The sequence below is a fragment of the Lagopus muta genome, chromosome 21 (assembly GCF_023343835.1).
Source record: "Lagopus muta isolate bLagMut1 chromosome 21, bLagMut1 primary, whole genome shotgun sequence".
Classification (NCBI taxonomy): Eukaryota; Metazoa; Chordata; class Aves; order Galliformes; family Phasianidae; genus Lagopus; species Lagopus muta.
The window spans coordinates 3,719,582-3,737,544 of record NC_064453.1 but is presented as its reverse complement, the minus strand read 5'-3'; the positions used below and the strand labels follow the sequence as shown (position 1 = coordinate 3,737,544).

Below are 17,963 nucleotides of genomic sequence, written 5' to 3'. Positions count from 1 at the left end.
AGAGTGGTATTTTTTATAAACTTCACATCTTTTTCTCAGACAGACTACCCACTTAGTGCTCAGCCAATATTCCACAGCAATACTCCTTAGCTTTATCCCTAAGCCAAACTCCCCCATTATCAGCAGACCACAGACTTAAAGAATCCATACCTTTCTTCTTCAGAAATGCTCTTCTGGTTGCAACTGGACTTTGGCGGACTCGGGGATTCTGTAAAAATTTCACTGCAGTCACAATCTGATGAGGGCAGGAGGATTGGAGAAAGAGAAGAGAGAAAAAGATTGAAGTTAGGAATGGTCATTCATACTTCTCATTATGCATTCTGTACCGCAAAGCAAGGCATTGCATCTAACACATGGAGAGAGTCTGGAGCTGACACCAATCCAACTTTCAGAAATAGTTCAATGAACATCAGTTTGTGGCTCCGCTCTCATCAGAACAGTTATGCTATTTCGACCCAGAAGTCGCTTTTTGAATTGCTCTTTCAGCAGCTTGACCTGCACAAAAGTCTCCATTAAGATTCTTGGAGGTTTCTGTCATTTATAGTCATCTCCTTATCTTGTCTGGCTCCCATAGCTGATGGCAGCCTCCAAACATTACATGCGATCTGCAACAACGGACTGCTGCTAGGAAGAACACTTCTTTTCTATCTGACTGCTCCCTGCAGGTTTTAAGAGATTCAGGTCTTTTCTGCCATCATTTCAATTGAACTGCTAGCAGTAAATAAACCTTAGCTCATCATGACTGGCAAAGAAGCAACTTCCCATGTTTTGGATCACACAACAACAACAGAAACGAAAATAAATAAATAAAGTCACTTTTCATGACATAAATGGTTTGGTGAGCCGTTACTTCATGTTCCACCCCGGTAGAAATCACAGATTATTTTTGTCTAATGACTGACTTCCTCTACGTGCTTCTTTAAGGTGTCATAGCACTTAAAACAAACCACTTATCCAAACAAAGGATGAAGTCTGGGATAATACCGAACGGCATCAACAACAATAGCATCAGTTTTTTGCATTAGGATTTAGTGCCAGTGGAAGGTATTTCCTTTTTTTGTTCATGTGGCAGAGGTCAATTTTCCACATACCCTCCTGTATGATTACACACGTTATTACATGTTGCTGCACTGGTGGAAAACAGCTGATTCAATTTACCTCTGTACAAAGGCATCTGTTCTGGCTGTGGCATCAAGGGGAATCATTTGCCTGAAGTTAAGGGCACTTTGGCGATGCACCTTCCACGTCAGCTGATGGAAGAGATGAATTCCTTCCACTCTAGCTAAAAATAACCATGCATTTCCAAAGAAGAGCTTTTTTCCCCCCCAAATTGAGCCCTATGCCTCCTCCTAAAATGGTGGCACACGTCAAAGCTATGTTAGGTAAGTCCTGAAGAATTCAACTTCAAAGAGTTTCGAGAATTCTGCTCCAAAAAGGTTTTCAAAAATTTTCACAGCAGAAGAATGGAAACCAGCATCACTACTGAAATCACTAAGTTTCATTCTGTGTTTGAATCAAACCCTTCGAATATGCATTTCTGGTCAGAGAGCAAAGTTCTGATGGGTTTAATGGCACTTTCAATGTACTCCTCAGTGCATTCCATCAATGTTTTTTTTTTTTTTTTTTTTTTTAAATTGCATCTCTTATTTCTTTAAATACATTAATCAGGCTAGTGTAGGCAAAACGGATCCATTGGACAATGCAATAAACATGAATTATCATCTATCCAACACACATAATGGCTTAAAAATACATAATAGCAGGTGTAGTTTAAATGATTAGTTATTACACCTGTGGTGGGTCTGATTCAATTGGGGAAAATCATCTTTAATAGGTTAAAAGGTTTAGATCACCAGGCTTCCCTTAAAGTGGCTGTAGAGAGGGTATGATGGAGTACGCTGTCATTACTAATTCATTTAAGAAAAACATGGGGGATACAGCAAAGAACAGCATAAACGAGAGAATCCAATTTAAACATCAGGTAAAGCAGAAAACACCTTTTAAAAAAGCATGATAAATGAATTTGGCAGAGAGATGAAATTGACATATTTATTTTAACGGGAATTTGACAAAGTCCCGGCGCTCTTTGAAGTTGGGGGGATAAAATGAAGGGGGTATTTTTCATTCTTTCCCTTTTCTTATTTTCCTTCATTATTTTTAAGTTTACATTCAGTGATTTTGAACCATAAAACACTACAGCACAACACCCCCCATAAAGCACATTTTGGTTTCACTGACGTGTATTTGATCTCTCTGGCTGCACGCAGGCGACAGGCAAATCACAGCCGATATTGCTGTGCTGGATGCAGGAATACGAAGCACACCAACTAATAACCTTCAGGTAATATGCTGAATAAGAAAGATGCCCCAAAGAGCAAACCAACAGATAGGCAAACATATCAAACCCACTTTCCTCCTAACAGTAATTACTTGTTTGTTTCTTCAGGAACTCCTCAACACTCCCTCCCACGTTCAGCGAGGAGATGCAGGCACAAAAGGCCCGCAGACCTGGAAGCCAGCGAGCTTTCAGCTTTAATTATCAGGTTTTAAGCACAAAACAGCCTGTAAGAAATGAACGGTATTTTTCATTGTGCTATTTTAATCACAACCCTTTTAACGTTTTATTGATTCTAACTCTTTATTAAAACTTATTTTTGCCTGGTAAAAAAATGTAAACATTTCAGTAGTAAAATTCCCTCCAAAATAAACTTCTGGTTTATCTCTTCCCTGCATCATTTCCTGCATTATTCACAAAGTGTTTAATCTTAAACAACATAAAATTACAGGCAATAACAAACTTTATAGAAAGAAAATCCCAAACTCCATCCGATAAGGCCGCACTCTCCTATTTGTGTTTGCGTTTCCTCCTGCGGGTTGAGCCGAAACTTCTGCATTTCCCCCATTCACCTCCCATACGTGGGCAACTCAAGAACCGATGCTGGCCGTGTCAAAATGCCAGTATTCTCAACATGCACACCCAGAAACTTTCCAGCCTTCCATGGATCATTTTCTTGGCGCACAAAGGGCAACTGCAGCCCACAGTCTAAAAAATCAGAAAAAGGACGGAGAAGATGCAACCCTGACAAGACGGTGCAGCAAATAGCACTCTGACTCAGCTGCTAACACTGCTCTGTACTATTTCTGTAGCGTTTGTAACGCTTCTCCGAATTTTTCTGCCATTAGGACACTGCCAAATAATGTGCATTGTATCACTACTGTGATTCTCAGACTGCCAGCGCAGCCCGGCCAGCAGACTGGTTTCATCTAGAGGATCGCTTACGTGTTTCACTGAACAGCATAGCTGGTGTTCAGAAGGCAGTTAATTGCAGAGATGCGCGCTGCTCTGCGGTGCTCACAGATGGGGTTCTGACTGGAGCCGGTGTGCAGAACCCCGCTGCAGGTCTTCTCCTACAGTTTGATTTTCTAATTAGAAGATGAATGCGACTATTCGTGGATTGTATTTGCGCCTGGCCAAATTGCATAAATTCAGGCCAAATATTCTGCTTCAATGTCAAAGATATAAAACAGAGACAGGAACTTTATTGCAGATGTTGTGGGAGTGCAGCAAGCCGGTGAAATTCCGGGCCAAAGCACGGCACTTTGCTGTTACAGCCAAGGTCCCTCGTTCCTAATTCCCCCCCCCCTTTGGTGTTAATGGGGAAATCAACCTTATTTCTTAGTATGCTCAACGCTGCAGGAAAGCAATCTAAGCTACTTTATCAGTTACTTGCATTAGAAAAATAAACCGTGAAATTTAAAATGCAATGGCAAATGCCTTCTTTCTACCATCGGAAAGAAAAAAAAACAACCAACAACAAACAACCCTAAACAACCCCAAAGCGACAAAAATGGCAAACAAAACACCCTCGTCACTAAAAGCTCCACAGGGTTTGGTAACGGAGGTCTACACAGAAAAGAGAACTGGAAGCTGCTGGGAGTGCAGCCAGAAAGAGCTCTGACACATTTCCCAATGCTGGGAACCCTCTGTAGGTTATTACTAAACAGTGTTTGTTGATAGACTGAGACTTTGAGATGACCTGTGATGTAAAGGTTGGGGCTGAATTATACGTTGCAGGGGATGGTATTTTGTCTTTCTGAGTGGATCTGTATCTGTTTAAATGCAACACTTCTTTTCATTAAGCAGAGGCGGCACAGGCCATGAACTATGCACAGACAGTTTACATTACATGTGCGGAAGCAATCAACACTGGCAATATACATGACGTATGTAAAAGAAGTTGGAATTAATTTTTTTCCCAGTATATTAAAAAACAGTAATATGGCAGTATCAACAAACGCTCAGCCTATTTCAGCCAGAGCAGAAGGCCACAGCCATAGGGCAAATGGAACTGATCAATATATTAGCCTACAGCAACACCCCCTCAGTGTACGGCTGTACGTTTGCAAGGCTCAGAAGATTAAATTGTCTGTGAAAGGTTTCTGCACTCCTACTCTAAAGGAGATACCCAGAATCCTGTTAACAAGCGTCAGGCTAAAGCCAACTTACGTTTTAACAAGGGCTGACTTAAAAGCCTGGCGCTGCGATGAGCAAGAAAACCCCTTCCAACAGAAATGCCGCATTTTAGCAAGAAATCAGTGCTCTGTCAGGACCAACTTGACAAACATCGTTATCGGCGGCACACGGATATAGTTGCAAAGCAGCTGTTAATCAGAGAAACACATCATAGAACGCTGATGCTAGCACTCGTGAAAAAATGCAAGGGGCTAATTATGAAGCCATATATCTCACTAAAGAGGCACTGTGCTCGCAATTCCAGGCACAGCTCACGGGGCCGGGTCCTGGGACACCGCTGTGCTCCTCGCAGGATGAGCCCTAGGGGTGTCCCATGGGGGCTGCGCTCCCCCAGAGGGATCGGCTGGGGAGAGGAGCTCCCCAAAGCTCCTATGGCTCCACGGAAACCAGGGCAGAATCGGGAATTTATTCCTACTGTGAGGTAACTCAGAAAATGACAAAGTTTGGCAGATGTCCAGATTGTGCAGAAAAAAAAAAAAAGTTTTTAAATAAGAAAAAGCCATCACATAAAATAGCGCAAAAAGCAAAATGAATACAGCTCAAAGCAAGATTTGCACGAGTCAGAACCGGAGAGGGCAAAAGCAAAGAACGAGCAAGATCCAAACCGAACCCGAGGGGCAGGAGCCGGGACCACGAGGCAAAAGGAAAGAAAAAAGGGGTCGCAAGAAGCACGAAGGGCCAACGCCGGGTGCCGGGCACAGCCCGCCGAGAGCTCCGCGGCTGCGAGCTGTGGAAGCGGCAGCGCCCGCGGCCCCGCCGCCCCCCGCCGCCCTCAGGCCGCGCGCCCCGGGGCGCAGCGCGGAGCCACGACTCCCCCTAGCCGAGGCGCGCCGCAGCTCCGGCAGCCGGGCCCAAATGAAGTGTTTTCACTCGGTGGAAATGAAATGTTTTGCAAGATGAAACAGAAAGAAAATTGAGGTTTTAGGTAATTACTAGTTGGCATTTACATATCACAGGCTGGTTCAACACCTATTCATTTTCCTCTTTTATTTTCAATTTTTTAAAATTGCTCATTAAAATGAACACATGACAGGGACGGGGGGGAAAAAAATTACTCTTCCTCTTTTTCCCGAGGACTACAAAATCCAGATCTACTTTAAATACATTTATCTATAATTATCGCATACACAAAAACCTCGCTTCATTTACATTCGCAGGGTGACCAAGAAACGCCGTTCTGGGAGCGGGTGGCAGCAGCCCGAGCCGAGCCGAGCCGAGCCGAGCCGCGCCGAGCCGCCCGAGCCCGGCTGCCCTCGCACCACGGCCCGCCCGCTGCCCGCACTGAGCACGGCTGTGTGCCGCGGCCCCGGCCGCCCGCCCGCCCTCCCTTCCACAGGCGTTCCCTTCTTCTCTTCTGCTGCTCTCTCTCGGAAGGGTCTCCGCACAGCCCCGCTCTCGGTTTCTTTGTTCCAGGAGCACACGCCTCACGTCTCCCTCGCACCCCCTCGCCCTCCCCGGACCCGGCGGGCAGTGTTTGACAGCCGTTCCCTCCCGGCTCCGCGGTCTCTCCATCCAGATTCCCACTGTTCACTTACGTAAATATTCCCCAAGCAAACCCCTTAATTTCCCTGCACCCTCCAGCTTCTTTAATTTTAACCTTGTGAGAGTCTTATTTAACCCCACGCTGCATTTCAGGATACAATTTGTGTGAAAAACGCTACATAAAATAAAGTTTTATTGTATCATATGTTAAGGACATAAAACATCTCTGATAGAAGTGTACAGGAGCTGACATGATAGACTAATATATTTTAAGGTCTATTGTGTAAATATGTATTTAGGGAATTCTAAAGCATGGTATTATTGACCCAAGTCTCTCTTAAAACACGATGATATATGGAATGAAAGCCCTTATGAAAAGGAGCAACTTCGTCTGTGTAGTAGTCACCTTTCAAAGTGAAATATCTCTGCCATCTTCAGTTTCTTCTGATTCAATTTAGAACAGAGTGGACATCTTGACAAAATTCCTCTCTTTTTATCAGAAATAATACTCGTTCTGGTAATACGTTCATAAAGCTATGGAGAACAAGAAACCTTTGCCATGCTTGAAAAGGAGCGCACAATAACTGTACTTACAGGCAGATAGAAAACGTGCTATGTGTGCCTGTAGCTCTGAAAGGAACATCTCCAAATGAGTCGCTGGAACATCAGGCTTAACCCCACATCAACTGTTGCAGGCAGCAATAAATGATGGGAAAACACCTTGTGAGAAACACAAGCACAGCAGCAAACCTTGCGTCTTAAACTGACAACGTGGCCGTAATAAATGCTAACCAGTTAAGTGGCACAAACATTTCTTCTAGAGTTAATTTTTAATTCAGAAGGGAAGATACAATCTCACCTTCAGAGGAAATGTAAACCTTAAAAGAAATCCCCTTCTTGTACTCCTGCCTAAAATGAAGTTGCAAGCTTCCTACAATCACCAGTACCACCAAAGAAGGTATTACAGCAAGATGAGATGGGGGGAGGGAAGATAATGCGGCGATCCAGCGGGCAGCAAATTATTTGAAGTTCTGTTTACACAAAAATGGCAGTAACCTCAGAGCTGAGCGCATGGGATCCCTGCAGATAATACACGGACACGGAGGTCAGCATCTCATGCAAGAAGGTAGGGCATCCAGCTTCCAAGCGTGGGTGAAACCAGCGTGCTACGGTCAAATTAACAAAGCAACTCAGCAGAACCTAGGAAAGCTGCTGGAGAGATGGTGAAAGGTTAGAACTGACTGAAGAGAACGTGATCTTGTAGCTTTTCAGGATAGCACCCTAGTCACACATCTTGCTCCCCCCTGCTTACAGAAGGAAGCTGAGGGATCTGCGCCGTAAAATTAATGCGAGTGTCAAGTTGTTGAGTTGAATCACTCCAAAGGAATGTAATGACTCAGTGTCCAAGATGCTCACTACAGCAGAACTGTGAGATCATCCTGTGGCTCTACAACTAAATAAAATGCATGACACAGTCTTCAGGGGAACACAGAGGCAGCACCTCCAGCTCTCACCTTCCCTTCTGTCCCCCTATGGCCAGTCCTAGGGAGCTCACTTACATTCACCGGTGAAAGAAACCTCTTTCACCCTGCTGTCTTCACACACACACACACACACACAGATTAAAAACAACAAAGCAGTGATTTACCACATCTTCATTTTTTTAACTGCAGAGCAGACAAGGACTGCTGGAGCTTCATTCACATGCTAGGGAGCTTGAAGATGACTTAAGTATAGGAAGCCTGTGTCACATCTAACAACTGTGCTGAGTACTAAAACGGCTATTGAAGGCTCCAGAAGACCACATCAATCAAAGAGAAGCAGCAGAACAGGATCATTGTTCAGACTCACTTAGATCTTCTAATTCCATAGTCAAGAGATCAGTAAATGCTAGTAATACAATGGTTGGAATTTAATGCAAGAGAATTGAAAGTATATCCCATCTGTGGAAGAAGATAGTAAAGGCACTTCAGACTGAAACAACTCGAATGTACGTGAAAAATCAGCACGCTATCCTTCCTTCAATTTCTCTTCTCAAGAATCCCATTGCAGAGAGCCCTGGGAAATTCACTTAGTAGCTCCATAGGAAATACAGCTTAGAAAAAGGGTGCTTTCCCTCCTGCGACAAAAGCCCAAATTCCTGGGGGTGAGGTCAGTGGGCTGTGCTGGAATTACTGCGTGGAAGATCTAAAAGTGAGAATACAAAAGGAGATACAGGAGGAAACTACTTGGATCACCAGAACCTAGCAAACAAAAGGTTTCATGCAGGAAACACGAAAGAAGCTAGAAATGGTGACAGGTGCCCAATAAATCATGCAAACCACAGCAGTTGGGAAGTAATATCAAAAGGAGAAAGGCTTAGAATACTGGAGGACCTTAATGTAAATTTAATATTGTACTTAGAGCTCTTTGGGACAAGAATCATCTTTTTACCCTGTGTTTGCAGAGTGCCTGGTGCTGGTCTGCAACTGGCCTCCTAGTCACTTATTGCAGCACAAATAATAAAGGCTGAGCAGACCATGCACTTTGTTCCTGCTGTTAATTGCCCCATTAAGGGAAAAAGTAAGTAAGGGACAAGAAATCTGATTGGCCAGAGCTGCCTATCTATAGGGATTACAAATGTAATAATTTTATAGATTCAAAAGCAGCTGCGTCCCTTGTCTTTGTCCAGTTCTCAACAGAAAAAAGCACACATCACAAAATTTCTCCTTCATAAGCAAGCACTTGCATGAGCAATTCCAAAAGCAACTGAGCTTCCCTGTCACCTCTGGAGGATGCTTCCTCTAGAACAGGAGCAAAACACAAAATAAGGGCTAACATGGGGAACGTTTCTACCGGAGCTGCCCAAGCCATTAATATTCTACAAAGAACGAGTTTGCTTTCCCAGGGGGTCAATTTGGCATTTTGCACGGATGTGTTACATTCACTGTTTAAAGAAACAAAGCATATAGGTGGCAGGAAAAAATCAGGATGCTGCTCCAATGCAGCAACCTGCATGCACAAAAAATCACGCATACTGATCAGCAACTTCTCTCTCCTGAAACGCTCCACTAAGACTCCCCCTATCCTAAACTAAATTAAAATGTCTAAGAGAATTAGTTCTAATTACACTTAAGTCAGGGTGCTCCTGCCTACTTTTGACATGGAAATTTGGGTTCAAACCAGGGAGATCTACAAAATCAGAGGTTCAAAATTGCAGTTCTACTGGTTTTTGTTTTCCTTAAACCTTGGCACAGCCAGCACATGTCAGGGACTATCATAATTATACGCCTTATGTGCTGAAAAATTAATAAACAATTACTCACTTCAGGAAAAAAAAGAAAACAGCTTTTTCCTTGATGAATGCTGCAGAGAACATCAGCAAGCTCTCTGAAATCTGGGACCACACCACAACAAGGGATCAGCAGCAAGGTAAGGAGGGCCACTGCTGCTCCATGGAGAGCTGGACCCTGCAGCAGTGCTGGCACTGAGCTCAGGGCCGTGCTGATCCACAGCAGCGTTCTGGCTTTGTAACAGAAGAAAGAAGATTCAGCCTTCACAGCTGCTTTGGCTCAAGTAAAGGCTGTTCGATCAATTGCTGTTAAGCCTACAAAGTCTAAAAGTGTGAGGAAATGTTTGAAATACACGATTTTAACCCTGTCAGACCAGTAAGGGCTTGCACACTGCTGGAAGCTGAGGGTGATGCTGCAGCAGCTTCCCTGTGGTAGGAATTCATGCTCACCTTCCAGGAAATTATGAGACTGGTAAAAAAATAACATGACTTCTTGGACAAATAGGTGAGACAGCAAGTGTGTGGGACTCTGGTCAGTTCTTACTGCAATTTATTTGCAGTTCAAATCTTGACTAAAATCTGCATTCAATTAGTTAAGGAATTCTATACGATCCTCCTTTACAGTCCAGAGGGAACTCAGGTGCACTTGTACTGTAAAGCTTCACATTTTCCCTAACATATTAAATAATATAATTTCCACATCACCCTTTTTAAGCAGACCCATGCTACTGAGTCCTCACCCCACCTTCAATCAATGGTAACCCAATTCAAATGCCTTACAGCTCTGCCTGAGAACTAGTGGAGAGATCAACGCTTTTTATCTTGAGGCTTATGGAGCTCTACTTGGCTGACTAACACACCAGCAGCCCATTAGACATGCCACAGAAGGTTCGCTGTTTCTCCTTCCACCCCTCAGATTTGAGAAAGCAGCATATAAACTTCACCCCTCCACACTGCAGTTCTTTGCCTGCCTGCCTTGTTTCATACTCTAAACATACCAAGATTTATTAACCTTTACAGTAAAAACAAATAAAATGATGATGAAGTAAAAACGCAGTGATGTAAGGGCTGCAGCTAGCACCGTTTATCTGTGGAAATCCAATTAGTGCTCAAGTGGTAGAGATACCTGGAAAAGTGCTCACAATCAAATCAAAAAATGATACAAAAACATTAACCTGATGGCTAAAAACTCCACATTTAAACATTTAAAGTAATAAAGGCGCTTTTATTGAGTATTTTCTATATTTCATTAGGTTCCAAATTGACGAGGAGCCCGAGAGATGCATTTCCTGGGCTTTTGGATCCTTAGACCAAATGCTTGACTTTGTTGTTGTTGTTGTAAAACGAACAGGGAACGCGTGCTTCTTGCTGGAATGGCAAGCTTCCTTCTGCAGCAGCAGCCACAGCAACTATTGCAGGGGCAGGAAATGCTGGGGAGCCCGTGAAGATATTCTTAGATATCACATATTCTGTACTCGCTGTGATGTGAGCAGAAATACTGTTTGAATTACTCTGCCATTAAAGGGAATCAGGATTTACCTCCATTGCTGTGTTCTACCAAAAATTCCTCTCTCAAAGCCATTATATCGTAGCCCTTTGCTGGAAAACTGACCGCACTCACAAGATGGTTGGCGGGCAAACAAGCAGCTCCTGCTCACCTCGGTGGGCTCAAAAGACAAGAGAAGGGATGAATAAAGAGTGAGGTGAGCCAAGTCCCTCACAGCAGTGCCCCCATCCTTGGTCTCCTTTACCAGGCTCGACAAAAAGCACTCAGTGCAATGCCCATGCTCCACTCAAGGCTTTGTCTTTTCTGCATACTGTGACCCTGCTGCTGGTTGTCAGCATTAAATTCACTTCATTCTTTTAAGAAGAGAAATCAGAAGAGGGTAACAGTCAATGAGCAGGAGACCGACCTTCTGAGTAACAATTTTCTTCATCTCGCTAAAACCACAGAGCATGAGATAAAACTTGATAAGTTTGGGAGCATCTCACAGAACCTTATCATTGGTTTGCTTACAGCAAAATGCCAAACTTGCTTCCGGTATCAATCTATGTATGCTGCTCTTAAGCTTTACACAGAGGAGCTGAGTATACACATTCAGAGCAGCCTGCATTAAATGCAAAATATAATGCACTGAAATTCCATTCCGACGTGACTTAATTGAGTTAGAAGAAGCAAATTTCCTCAAACTACACAGAAAGTACAGAAAAATTAAAAGGCCTCATTTCCTGTCTTTCAGCTATTGTAGGACTGTTCTCTCCTATTCACTTCTTCGTATTTTGCCCATTTATTTTTAAAAGTCCTGCAGTCTTTACTACCTCTTAAGGGAGATTTCCTGACAGATCACTGAAAGGGTTTTAATCTAAAGCTAAACTTTAAGATCCTTTTCCTTAATATGAACCCACTACTTAGAAATAAAATTAAGCCTTAAGGGTATGGTATGAAGAGTGCTCAGACTGCAAGGACTGGGTACCAGCAAAACAGTTATTTTCTGTCTCCATTGTTTCACTGGGCTGCTAGTCTCACTCACTCCAGAACTGCCTGGCCCTACGTGTGGTGTTCTCTTTCTGCACCAAATATTCATGAATTGGCTTTCAGATGCCCCCGAGTACCACCTGTCTTCAGGGAGCAATTTCTACGTTTCTAACTTTTGTATTTGGTACGTAGCAAATTAGAAAGAGGAAGGTGGTAGCTGGGATCTGCATGCTGAAATGTAAAATGCTTGAAAAAGAAAAAAGAAGGAAAAAAAAACCACCATACCAAACAGGTTAAACATAGCAACATTTAGATTCCCCTCGTGATCAACAGGGATGAGCACTGGGTAAGAATCTGTGGTGAGAGATCTTCTGCTCCTGTTTGGAGTAGAAAGAGTCCTGTTTTATTATTCTGCATTTGCATGTGGCAGCAAATGTGTAAATGTTTTAATAATACAAAAAATCCCAACAGAGTGGAGGAGGAGGATATGAAATAAAGGAATACAAGGACATTTACTTCCTTGAGAGCGAGACAGAAAGGAAAAGAGAGAAAGAAGATGACACGATAAGGGACAAAGCAAGCTTTCTGGGGTATATCTGGAAAAAAAATAGAACAGAAATCATTAGGAAGTCCATAGTGCATCCACAGTGATACAGTGCGGATCAATTCATTTAACACTGCCCTGTACATTTACAGAAAAGTACTTTTGATATAATAAAGGCTCATAAACACACAGAAATTGGGTTAGATCTGTTTCGAATTCCTGCCAAACAATGGTTCAGAAAAATGAAGCTCTATTTTAATTAGCTCGACTCAAGAGTGATTTGATAACAGCAGATGCTGTCTGGATGCTTTCAGCTTGATGGGCTCCACATACATGAACTTAAGAGTGGCTTTGATGCAATTAGATCTCACTCTCTCCTTTAACATGCGTTAGGCTCTGGAACCAATGGCTTGGGTGTATTTAACATCTTGAACTAGAAGGACACTGACAGCCTTCCTCATTCTTCAGATGTGTGGAGCCGAAGTAAAGATGACCTACTTGGGGCTGATCTATGGTGCTTCAACAACTTGAAGGCAGAAACAGAAGGGCACCAATATATTATCCACAGCATTGTACTAAGGCCTCAGCATTAGATCTTTTTCTACTACAAACCACATTTCTTGGCTGGTAATTGTTATAGTCTTGGTTAGTCCAGTAAAACAAAACAAAACAACAACGCCAACCACAGCTATCATCTGCTGTTTCAATTTATGTCATTTTCTGTAAAAATCAGAAGGACTCAATAACTCCACACGTTTTTTCAATAATCCCACACTCTTTTCTTCCTAGAAGACACCCCATACCACCACACTGTGCAGTTACAGCAGGTCCCACCCAGCCACAGCACAGTTCTCCCATCCACTGCCTACCATTTTCTTTTGGAGACGACTTCCTCCACTCCTGGAAACATCTGACACATCATAGAACCCTTTGCCTTTCTGAAGCGATCTCACTCCCTCACTCTGTAGCCATAAAGTACAGACATTTGCTAAAGGACACATGCAACATAGGAGCTGCTTCAGTGCGCCGGGGACAAGGCTAATAGGAGGTCTTGATTTGTTAATTATCTGACAGTTTGTCACAGCTGGGCTGTAAGGAGTGGGTGGGGGGAAACCTTACTGCTTGGCTCTATCTTCCCCTAAATGCTGAATTAGGCTGTCAAAACCTTCATCCCACCACAAGAGGCTGCGAAAGGAAGAGCCAGGCTATCCTTCCTCCTTCTCTCAGCAGGATATGTTGTTTCAGTTGTCCTACACTCCCACCACGTTTCTGGAAACGAATATGGCATATATAAGTGACCTTCACACCACCACACCGTGCTCAGTTATGTCAAGGGGCATTAGCAGACCTGAGCATGATGAATCAGAGAGGAAATCCCAGTGCCATGGGAGCAAGCAAGAGGCGTTTATCCTGCAAGGAGCCCTAAAGTTGCTACCTGCTTGAATCAGCAATTTCACAGCAAGGTTTTGGAAAGCAGAAGGCTTGGCTCCTGTGAGAACTGACAGTGAGATAGATACAGAGTTACAGAGATAATGGGGTGGGGTAGTGGCAAGATTCCCTTTCTTCTTACATTTCTGCCCCATGTAATCCCCTAAATAGGGGCAAAAGTTCAGGCTGTGAAATGGGATAATGCGTGGAATACCCCCATGGAGACAAAGCTGGAGAAGCAGAAAGCAGGTTGTGATATAGCAGTATTTACTAGAAATGCTTACGCCTCTTAAATCCAGTTAAATGTGGCCGTTAAGCCGTGAGAGCCTAGGGAGATCCCCACCCACTCCTCCGTTTTCCCTGCAGGCCACGTCCAGAGCATCCCATCACTCAAGTCCTCTCCTCAGCAGGCCCTGGATTATGAAAAATCCCCTGCAGGAGCTTCCCACGTGTGCAGAACACACCCCATTCCTACCACCATCGATGCATCTCTCTGAGACGTGGGAGGCTCACAATGTATTCCAGGCACACCGGGTGCTGCCTGCTTGCAATGGGAAAATCAAAGGCATTCAGCTCTGGCTTTGTGCACGTGGTCAGAAGCTATAAGGTCCCATCAGCTGACCATAAACATTCCCCTGTTCTACTGCAACATACATAAAAGAAAAGAAAGGTGTCCCAAGTAGACATTTGTTTTACAGTTACAACAGCCAGGGAGCACATACACAAGCCAGTACACAAGTCAAACTCTCACATTTTCTGCTGCAGAATATCTTCTTTACCATGACAAAGCTGGGGCTTTTCTTGTTCTGTGCTGGCATTCCATTTTTTAGCGTGATCCATCCACCAGCATACAGCAAGTCAGCTGTAAGGGTAGAACAAGAGCTACAGTCTCCTACACTCATTATTTACTCCTGAGCACTAAAACAAATGATACTTTTCTGCACAGACAGTCCTGCCTTCCCCAGATGGGGACTGCTGAGAACTCCACTGGGGACAAAACAACTGTCTTTATCTTTCATCAGGTAAAGTTAATAGACCCATTTCAGGGAACATTTGCAGATCTCATTCCTTGAAAGTAACATTTGCTAAAGCACTGCTTCTCAAACTTCAGGCAGGCTTGACTCCTTTTGCACTCATCTATCCTGGTGGCTCATCCCACATTCCTCAGGCTGAAATGGCAGCAAGTTCCTTCAGGAAAAGGAGAGTTACTGGAATAAATGCTAACTCTTCAAACTAGGAGAAACAGAACTCCTGATAGCAATTAAGAGTTGAAAGCTGTTTACTGGCTTGGTGACTAACTTGGTGACTTCCTTTGAAGCCTTCTGCATCCCTGTGGGGGTCATAACCTAACTTTGAGAAACACTACTTTAAGGAACTTAACTATAAAGAGGAGCAGGTGATGACATAGCACTGTTCCCCACCCCGCATCTACATAAGAGTTTAGAAGCAGTTTCCCAGCTGGTCCTGGTGGCTTCAGCCCCTTTGCCTTTAAAAGCTCTGCCCTACAGTGATACAGACTCATGGGTGATGAGATGATGTCCAAGATAAAGACCCAGTAGCATCATTGATAATGTAACCAATGCAGCAGTCAGCATTAATTATTGCAAACCACTACGGGCAAGGCCTGTGTCTCTTAAAACATCTGTCTCTCACTCTTCTGGTCTTTAATAAAATCACCCTCTCAGCCATAGGGTGTAACTGGAATTGTACGTACGCATGCGCATGCAAAAACATAAATGCATAAGGAGAGATTCAGGTCCTCATTAGAAAATGGCATAAATAAGAATTCACCAAGGAATTCTGCCAGACTCTGATTTCCAGATCTGGTTTTGCTGCATTCTTGCCCACCGCCTGCAGAGTTCTGGGTGCCTCCCTACCCTTCTCCAGCTGTACTGTTCTCTTCAAATTCAGACTTCTTGCACCTATAATTACTAGGTACCCTGTGCCAGGCTCCTTTAATTAACCAACCCAACTCTTCTCCCTTTGGGATCAGACTAAGCTCTTTTTTATTAGTTCCATCATTTCAGTATCTAGGCCTGAGCAGGATAACTTACATCACTTTGTGAGTGGGACTGTGGTTACCAGTGACCTCCAAAGCACCTGTCCTCTTCCCAGCAGAAAAGGCAAAGAAAGCCAGGCCGTGAGCCACGGGACATGGCACGAGGGGTTCCTGCAACACCTTTCAAACCTAATTACATCTGCCAAAATTACACAGCTCTAAAATCTCAGGAAAACACCTGGCATGGGGGGTCCCTGGCAGGCCAGCTAGGTACTACTACAGCCCTGAAGGTGCTTCAGTCCAGAGGAGAGCAGAGGCAAGAACAGAACAAACCCCTTGGTTGTTATTACACTGGAACCGACCTTATGGTTTTCAGGGCTCCAAGAATGAGATGAGCATTCCTGGAGAGCACTACTTCCCCAGGCCTCCCTCTCCCCATCTGACACTGTTGCACCAGCAGCTGGGATGCAGTCTGAATTACAGGTCCGTGCAAAGCCCTAGAAGACGAGGATCCCCACCTTGCTCTTAGTATTCAGCACTCCACCTTCCTGTCTCCCAAGAGAACAGGTAGATCAGAGCCCAGATAATGTCCAAACAGTTCTTCCTACCTGCCCTGCATGGTAGACAGCCCTGCGCCCTCCTGCCAGCAGTTTCTATAGCATTTGGTGGGATTTTACCTCCAGCCGAGATATTCTTTGAAGCTATTTCACCCCATTCGTAGTCAAACTGCAGCACACGTGCAAAAGAGAAATGTCAAAATGCACACTGGCCTTTTCTGGACCGTGGGATGTTCTGCGTGTGTGTGTTCCTGCATGTGGAGGTAGGAGAATGGGAGGTAGAAAGCAGAGGAGCTGCTGAACGCCCTGGATTTCTCAGGCCAGGCGGTCACTCCGCTTGCACAGCTCGACTTCCCCAGAGAGTTTCTCAAGGAGAAACCAGCCATCGATCTTGGGACACACAACTTCCAGGACCGTTCCTTATCTCAGAACAGCTTCTGCCACGAATTCCTGCATGCGCTTTAATGTTTAAATTATTAAATGCATTAATGTATTTACATTATTCAAGTCTTATGTGCATTTTTCTAAGATAATTTATGTATAAGAGTTTGAATGTCCATGACTGTTAATGTCTACAACCCTTCCTGTTCATTATTGATTCTGGAAGGAAAAAAAAAGAAAGGCAGTGTTTTAATGCCTTATTTTTAATGTATTAAGAGTCTGAATAAGTGCATTCTCTTTTTTCTTTTGTAATTTCATAATTTAAGTAGTGCATTTATTAAACTGACACAGTATGAATTGTGGTGAAGTCTGGCACAGGTCCATGCTGCCAACGCAGCCCAACAGACCATCACGCTGCTCTGCAAATCAAGTACAAGCTGAGCCTGTACGCCAGCTTCTGCTCCCTACCTGAAATCAGAAGGGACGGACGGTACAAAGAAGTCTTTGCAAAATACATTTGCTTTGCTATTTACATGGGTTTTCTCTCTAATTTCCATTTTCAATCGGTGAAAGTTTCCATATGGTATTGATGAACTGTTCTCATGCAAACCTGTTTTGTCAATGAGCTCTTGCAGTACCTTTTAAGTCCAACAGCCCTGAAGGTCTTCAGAAATCTACAGCGACTGTAATTTTGTCATTTCTACACCACAACAGTGCACGCCGTAATTTTTTTTCCCTTAAAATTAAAAACGTGCCCCTACTTTTATGTTCACAGGCAGATTTCACACAGGAATCAGGTCAGCTCCGCTGATGAACAGCAGAAGTCTCTGAAGCAGAATGTAACCAGCAGCTGGCCACCCGTGTGCCACTTTGGGACAAAAATGCTGTAGCAGGCAAGAGAAACTGGGGAAAAAAAGTCAGCTAACACACAATGGAACTGCCTGCACTCACTCCACCCACACATAAGCGGAGCTGCATGGACATGCACTTTACATATAAATTATGCCTGAATGCTGTAGATGTTTATAGCCAAAAATACTACTTCCAAAGTCCAGCTTTTACTGCCAGACAAACCCACCGGCAGCACAGCCTGCACGGAGCAACAGTGACACCCTTCGGCTCTCCGCCGACCCCGGCGCCCTCCGGCACGGCAGCCCCCGCTCCAGCACCTATCAGAGCAACCCATCAAGAAGCCGAGCTGCAGAGAGATAAAACTTGCTGTACGTAGGCACTGTATGTAATTACGAGTGTGTGCATAAGTTTCACAGTACGTTCTGCATAATTACAGCCC

General features: G+C 43.9%; 1 protein-coding gene across 1 annotated transcript in view; it reads right to left on the bottom strand.

Moving 5' to 3' along the window:
* PEX14 (peroxisomal biogenesis factor 14) overlaps positions 1 to 17,963 on the bottom strand; it is a 72,785-nt gene that overhangs the window by 39,366 nt on the left and 15,456 nt on the right. The window contains exon 3 of the mRNA XM_048967972.1: positions 151 to 235. Coding sequence (XP_048823929.1) covers positions 151 to 235 — 85 coding nt within the window. The remainder of the gene's footprint in view (positions 1 to 150; positions 236 to 17,963) is intronic.